At 34.8% G+C, this 8249-nt stretch overlaps 1 protein-coding gene across 1 annotated transcript; it reads left to right on the top strand.

Annotated features, from left to right (window-relative positions):
* Positions 1-219: 219 nt before the first annotated feature.
* Positions 220-3034, top strand: LOC143533396 (putative carboxylesterase 18). The gene is made up of 4 exons (XM_077028201.1): positions 220-232; positions 1738-2321; positions 2470-2924; positions 3001-3034. Exons 1-4 carry the CDS (start codon positions 220-222, stop codon positions 3032-3034), a joined length of 1086 nt encoding a protein of 361 aa, XP_076884316.1.
* Positions 3035-8249: the final 5215 nt, after the last annotated feature.

The following is an 8249-nucleotide window of genomic DNA, read 5'->3' as shown; positions in this document are numbered from 1 at the left end:
TTTAATAAAACCTTTACGTCCAACACATAATTTTTTAAATTACTTTAAACTGATTTTAGCTCAATTATGTATGTTCAACTATGTTCAATTATGTTCGGTTGTTATGTTCATGAGCCATTTGTTTATACTGTTAATGAATGAACACAAAAAAAAAATCACGCTCTTTATGTTGAATTGTTCGTTTCAATCGTTTAAATAGTTAAAGTCAGACGAACAAACATGAAAACACTCTGTTTGTGTTCGTTTACAAGCCAAGCTTAGCAATTAGTCACAAATTTTAGATTTTACTTAGCGTAAATAACCATCTCCATTGCAATTAAATATACACATTATTACTGGTAAGTCAAACAACTGATTGTTAACTTTATAAACATTAAGAATGTATAAACCCTATCTGCCCTAACCTGAGCTTGGCAGCCCATATCTTCCCAGCATTATATCTACTAGTTCATCCAAATCTTCGTTTTTCCCATATCAGATTTCGTTTTAATATGATAGATACCTCTTTTGTGCAAAGAACTCCCAAATGTGTTAACTTCATAACTAGCTCCATGTAATACCCATAATACCATAAGAAAATTCCAAAAGCAAGCATGACTGGTATATAAATAATAATAATAATCGAGCGATGATAAATTTCGTTTTCAAATTTGATACAATAATATCCATGTTTGACAATCATTATGTTTCTTTCTTTGTTAAATCTAATTAGAGCATTTGCCTTTTGCTTCAACTAATAAGAACCCTACTTAAGATAAAAATAGCGATAACAAACCGTAAATGGGTCACAAAAATGAATCTTCCTACTCATAAATTACCTAAATTAGCGACTAAATCAGCATGCTATTTTTACATATGAATTGAAAATTAAGGGAATACAAGAACATTTAACATTTTTACCTATATTTAACATTGGACAAAATAACTCAATTTGTTAAATATTGGAATCCAACTAGCCTTTATATTATTTAATAACCGTAAAGGCATTATTAGTTATTGGCACAAGAGCTTTGTAAGCAACTAGTTGTGACCTATCTTTCTTGGCAATTGCCAAAATGTGATTTGTCACTTATACATATATCTGAAGTTGAATACTAGGTTTAATTTAAAAGAACCCATCATAGTTGAAAGCTGAGCGCCAAGTTGAAATATATTATCGTCATTTGAAAAACACTACTGAAGACAATATTTGGTGAAAGTTTATTTAATTTGAAAGAAATAATTCAACTTGGCCATGGTTTCCAACCATCCTCTTTCGTGACAGTTGCCCATCTACATTTGTCAATATTAATTTTCATTTATTTAGTACAAAATGTTTGCCATTTGTAAAACTAAAACGTTGAAAGTTTTTTTAAAAAAGTGACGGCTTATCTGAAATAAAAAGTGACGGACAAACATTCAATGTAAAACAAGTTAACGAAGGGGAAAATCATGAATAGAACCTTTTATTTTTGACAAAACTAAAAAGTTGTAATAGACATTAGTTATTGACTGAAGATGAATTTTTTAATTCAACTAGACCCTGACCATGACCAACCTTTTTGGTGTGAACATGCAGGTGAAGGTTTCATTTGACTGAAATATTGAAATAATCAAAGATGGTGTGATATAACGTCGCATATTTTGCAGTATAAATAGAGTTGATGTGTTTAGCATTTGTCACACAACCTGAATTTTGAATACGTACCTCTCTGATCACAAAAGTCTTTCAATTAATTATGGAATCATCAGCAGCAGCGGAAACTCCGAAATCTCAGCTATCCTTGCCCTTGAGAACACGAATTGTACTATCGGCAATAGACCTTGCAATCGACCCACTTCTCCGGGATGACGGCACGGTGCCCCGCGGTCTTCTCAATCTCGTGGACTTTCAGATCCCGGCATTGTCCATACCCATCAACGGTGTCAAGACACACGATGTCATGGTGGATCCAACTCGCAATCTCTGGTTCCGTGTATTTGTCCCCACGCAATACGCTGAAGAAGATCTCCCGGTGATGGTGTACTTTCACGGCGGTGGATATATTTTCCTCTCCCCGGATGTGGCGATATTAGACTATGTGGGCCGCAAGTTCGCGAGCGAATTGCGTGCCATTGTTGTTTCTGTCGAATACCGTCTTGCACCAGAGAACCGACACCCTTCCCAACATGACGATGGGTTTGATGTGCTGAAATTTCTGGACAATGAAGATAACCGGTCAAAATGGCTGCCGGAGAATGCCAGCATTTCACGGTGCTTTATCGTCGGTGATAGCGCTGGCGGACACCTAGCTCATCATGTGACTCTAAGAGCCTCCCAATTCAAATTCCAGCAACTAAAGGTACCACTTAGCTTTATAGTTTTTAACTGAAGCATCCTCTCTTTTTTACAAAAAATGCTGAGTTGTATTATATAAAAAATGAGTGATCTAAAATCCAACAACAAATACCACCCGCATGATTGCTGATGAAGAGTATGATGGCTTGTAGGTAATTGGGCTAGTGGCGATCCAACCGTTTCTCGGCGGGGAGGAGCGAACAGATTCTGAAATACGGATGGATGGATCAGTACCTCTCGTGACAATGAAGCGGACCGATTGGTTTTGGAACGCGTTCATGCCCCTAGGTGAACCCTTCAACCGAGACCATCCTATCATCAATGTTACCGGGCCCAATGCCGTGGACATATCCAAAATGGATTTTCCCGCGACAATGGTGGTCGCGGCTGGGTTTGATACCCTCCGGGACCGACATATAAGGTACTACCAGTGGCTCAAGAAGTCCGGGAAGGAAGCGTACTTGATTGACTACCCAAACACATTTCATGAGTTCTTTCTCTTCTCGGAGTTGCCAGAATCCGATCAACTTATGTTAGATATGATGGACTTCATTAACAAGGTCTTAAATAAGGTATTGACGAAAAGCCTCCAAACACTAAACATTTTGTTTATGCTAATTTGTTTATGTATTTTATAATATTCATTTTAATGGCAAATTATAACCTTTGTTTATTGCTTTTAGGTTTAGAAGATCTACAATGACATGGAGCTTATGAAATGGCGAATAATATGATGAACTTTAATTCATTATTTGTATGTTATTTCGTTTAATTATTTTTTTTATTTTGAAATAAATACAAGTTGCTTTATGTTGAAATATTGTTAATATGTAATTCATTATTACCTTCTTCTTTTGTATTAGTGAGTTAATTTAATTTGTACGCAATGGAATTTTAAGTGTTGTTTAACCCTCTATTGTATTAATATCACTAGACATGTGTTCGTGTGATGTGACGGGGAACAAAAATCCTATTAATTATGTAACAATTATGGATGTTCAAAGTTTGTTTGAAACCTTTAAAATGTTTAAACCAATCATCATTTTTGGTCAGCCGGTGTTCAAACCATAGCAAACGGTCTTGTTTATGGTTTATACCGAAAATCGGCCATATAAAACCGGACCGGACGGTAAACTTATTATTTAAGCTCAATGTGTGAAACCAAACTATTAGTAGCGATTCAGTTTAAATATTCAACAGTTCAGTCTCCGTTTTCATTGAAAAGAAATCGAATCAACTGTTTGGCTCACGGTTTAACATAGAAACCGTTAAAACTGAATTGTGAACATCCATACGTAACATGTTAATTTTTTTAATTGAAAAAAAAATTATAGCAATACTATACCCAAATTAAAGATAATATAGTGCTCATCTTTATAGCGCAATTTTTTTATTAAAGCATGAAAATGTTATGGTCGTTGAAAAATCATTGGTGGGAAGTTAGTTTACAACTAAAATTAAAGGAATATGTGGGTTAAGATGAATTTCCAAAATTTACAAAAGTTGAGTAAAGTTGAGGGGACAATGTTATAACTATTTCTATGTATGTTTTCTAATTGGCATATTTGTCCCTATCTTACATACTATATGAGATGTACCTTATACAAGTTGTAAAAACTTAAAAAATAGGTGTTTTAATTTAACCTTTTCTCATATATCATACATACATACATATATATATATATGTGTGTATGTGTGTGTGTTTGTGATGATGATTAAGGCGATAAGTTATATTAGTGCGAGAGTGATAAATAAACTAGACCATTGATTACAATAATCAATGGCACATATTGATAATGACAAACTGATAATTATTATTGTAAGGCCCTGTTCCTGGGAACCCTACTTTCACGCTGGTTTGATTTACTCATTCACATAATTCGGAAAATCATAGTTAATTAAAACATTTCGCGGAATAAAAGTCAACCATTCTTACATAACTTAAATACTTTGTCTTAAACGGAAATAACATATGTCTTAAATATTAAATATAAATAACACGTGACTCTTCGTTTCTTCGATGCCAGTCTTCCTTTATTCGCCACGTGTCCCCCTCTAAGCAACCTGCCTCGTTCTAGTCACCTACGTGCATACTAAAAGTCAGCTACGCTGAGTGAGTTCTAGTTAACTAACATACATTGCATCCACTTACTTATTAATACGCGTCCGAGGATACGTATTAATTAGTTACCTGTTCTTCTAACATTCATACATACATATATACATACATACATACAATCTTCCATACTTTATCTGACTTTCTTTAATTAATACATACGTGTCCCTTCTATATTTTAAAGAGCCTTTCGCCCTATAACCTTCGCATATATTATTAGGGTCCCCAACCCTTTATTCTTCGCAGATATTATTAGGGTCCGCAACCCTCAGATATTATTAGGGTCCGCAACCCTCTATTCTTCGCAGATATTAATAGGGTCCGCAACCCTCTATTCTTCGCAATATTATTAGGGTCCGCAACCCTCTATTCTTCGTAGATATTATTAGGGTCTGCAACCTTCATTAACCGTTCAACCATACAATCATACATTCGTTCGTTTCTTACCTTTATCCGTTAATTATAATATAATTAATTATAACTACGGGCATACTAACTAATCATTCAATAACGTTCACATACATACAAAATTGTGCCTAATATACACTTACCATTTAAGGTAAGTGTATTAATCTAACACGTCGTAGTATTGTAACGCCCGTAAATTTCGTTAATCGGCTCGATCATTAAATAAATGTTTGTCAAAAAGCCGGGGTTTCATCTTTCTAATTTAGAGCCTTGTAATACGTTTTAAAAGTCCGTTTGTCCATCCTTTTTCCCAAAACATCCCCTCTTAAGACTTAAAGTATTATATTAGTATGTAGCACCCGACATTTTCGTTTATCGGCATGCACGTTGTAGAGTTTGTATATTTATCGGGTTTGAATCGGCTTACTTCGGGGACCTCCTTGTCATACCCGTAAGTTGAATTAATTGACTTTCCACACAAGTTGCTACACACTTCATACTGGAGGGACTAGAGTGTAATTTATTTTATATCATAATATTAAAAAAGAAAAACCCTAACCCTAACTCTATTCCCAGCAGCCGATCGGCCTCAAGACCCCCATGCTCGTTTATATTCTGCCCAGCCAAGTTTCAGCCGTGAAAACTTCAATTCAAGATCGGTTTTATGATTCCCCATGTCTTTTACACCTTAATTGATCATATTAATGCGCTTATTGGTCGTTAAGGTTGAGTTTTGATGATAACAGTTTGTTGACAGATTCGTATATGTTTATTGTAGGGTCTGTAACGTGATGATAATCCATTGTTTTTGATCGATTCTTGATTCCATGATGTTCTACTTTGAGTCTAGTTTCCAGAAAGGCATAATACGTAATTTTTGGACGAGATTTGAATGGTTTTTATGAATTTATAAAATCGAGTGTCAAAGCTGATGCTGGATGACGGATTCTGGTCTGTCTTCCCAACGTCATAACCTTTTTTCGACAGGTCCAAGTTGGTTGGTTTCACTGCTGGAAGTTAGTATTTTGAGTTAGGAACCAAACCCAATTGGAATCGTTTAATTTGGTTTGGTAATGAATTTTATAAAAATAAAACTATTTTGTTGCGCACTGAAATAGCTGCACGTACCTTGCTGTGTTGGAGGAATTTTTATAATTTTTGTGTCCAATAGAAAAATATAAAAAAAATATTTTTATAAACCTAAAAAATTTATTAAAGTCTGGTAAATATTTAATAATTTATTTCTAAGGTTATCCTATGTAATTAAATGCATCTTCTCATGCTAAAATCTACACGTTTTACTCGTTATTAATCGATAAGTTTGTTTTAGGCTTAACCGGTGGATTTGGTTAGTTGAAAGATTTTAGGGGCTGAGGTAAAGTAATTGGGTATGGGTTGGGCCTTGGGCCAAGTGTTGGGCCTTAGGCCAACGTGTTGGGCTTTGGGCCAAGTGTTGGGCTTGAACGGCCCATTAGGTAAGAGTGTTCTTACAGTCTAGTTTAGTAACGCGTTGTGTACTATTTACAAGCCCTTACTTGTGAGTGTGCACTTAGGGATTTCCTAGCTTGTTGCAGGTGTTCGATCGATTCCAGGTGAGTTCATGATGCCCTTTTTACTCTTTTCAAGTTTTGGGCTAGCATGCACACCGTAATACAATTTTACACGATTTTACTCGTTACAACTATTTGGATGGTATTACATAGCCTTATTCATATTTGTGCATTTATGAAACTATTTGTGAACTATATTTTATGCCTTAGGATATTGTAGACTCGTTTATGGTCTTATATTCCTTAAGGTTATATACCTGAATATGGTCTAGACTCGATAATGTTAATATGCTTGGTAGTAATTGAATACGAGTAGACCAATTTACTTGTTCATGTATTGGACTGATTAATATATATTACCTTATGGCCCATAGGCTTACTTGTAATTTGGAATGTCTTGGGATGATATATATATATATATATATATATATATATATATGTATGTATGTATGAATGTATGGAGGTATGTATGTATGTATGTATGAGTATGTGTTACCTTATAGCCTATGGTTGTGTGATGATATTTAGTTCCTCGTGACTAAGAATGATGTGAGTGGGCTTATTGATGTGTGTGTATATGGTAATCACGGCCGGGTCAAATATATTACTCGGGTTTTCAAATCCCGTGGTGGAGAGGCCCGTGTGGCGTGATCATCATTTTGGCGGGTCAAATATATTACTCGGGTTTTAAAATTACTTGTGGTCTAGGCTCGAGGTTGCTATTAGGCCTAGTATTAATTCCTAGTATTAAACGATTTTTCCTGATGAAACGTTTAAACTATTTTATATAGGCTTGCTAGTATATAGTTGGCCTTGGAATGTTATAGTATGAATATATATATATATATATATATATATATATATATATATAAATTATTGTTTGGCCTATATTTGGCGATGTTGTAGTCGTTTCGACTACTGATGTTGTGTATACCTATTTTGTGTTTGCATACGGATGGATGGTGATCTTGGCCGGGCCAAACTATATGACTCAGGTTCTTAAATCTTCTGGCGGGTCCTGAAAAGCCCGTGAGGGGGGAGGCTCTTGTGGCATGATCATCATCGGATGTTACGTGTTTGGGTTGTACGTATGCTCGACCCTGATGTTATTACTTGGATGAGATGTTACGTGTTTGTGTTGTACGTGTGCTCGACCATGATGTTATTATTTGGACGGTATTTATAGGGATATAAATATATGGATGTATATAGATGTCTAAGTACGAATACTTAGTGTTGATGATGGCCTAACTGTTCGTATCCCGTATTATATTTTAAACTCTTGGAATGTTTTATAATCCCGTTTTTATATTCAAACTCTTGGAATGTTTTATAATCCCGTTTTTATATTTTAAACTCTTGGAATGTTTTATAATCCCATTTTTAGATTTAAACTCTTGGAATGTTTTATAATCCCGTTTTTATATTTAAACTCTTGGAATGTTTTATAATCTCGTTTTACATTTAAACCCTTGGAATGATTTATTTAAATGTCTATTATTAAAACTTGAACTCACTCAGCTCAAGCTGACTTTGTGTGTATGTTAGATTGATTTTCAGGTTAAGGATTGGAGGTTATCGCTTGGACGTGCCGGGGAATACTCGGAAGGTTGAAGGCATTTCTAGTCGAGGATTTCCAATAAAACAGATATTATATTTATATTTGATTTTTGGACACTTGTACCCATATTTGGGATTTTCTTTAAATAATTACACTTTTTCCGTTGTTATTTACTCTGAACTTGTTTTAAATAAAAACGAATTGTTTGGTTTTAAATTTTTATGAATTTTTGGATATGATGACCAACTGTGGGATTCCCAGGTTTCGGGGTCTTACAAGTATGCACACAGCCCCAAA

This window comes from Bidens hawaiensis, unplaced genomic scaffold (genome assembly GCF_021521415.1).
Source record: "Bidens hawaiensis isolate Kalapana, Puna unplaced genomic scaffold, B.hawaiensis_p1.1 tig00000760_1, whole genome shotgun sequence".
Lineage (NCBI taxonomy): Eukaryota > Viridiplantae > Streptophyta > Magnoliopsida > Asterales > Asteraceae > Bidens > Bidens hawaiensis.
Note: the sequence above shows the minus strand (reverse complement) of the source record. Positions and strands in the feature narration are given on the sequence as shown.

What these genes read in the sequence shown, in the direction of transcription:
- LOC143533396 (XM_077028201.1), top strand. An exon ending in TCAAATTCCAGCAACTAAAG is followed by an intron (nt 2,322 to 2,469) that starts GTACCACTTAGC and finishes GATGGCTTGTAG; the next exon opens with GTAATTGGGCTAGTGGCGAT. An exon ending in CTCCAAACACTAAACATTTT is followed by an intron (nt 2,925 to 3,000) that starts GTTTATGCTAAT and finishes TATTGCTTTTAG; the next exon opens with GTTTAGAAGATCTACAATGA.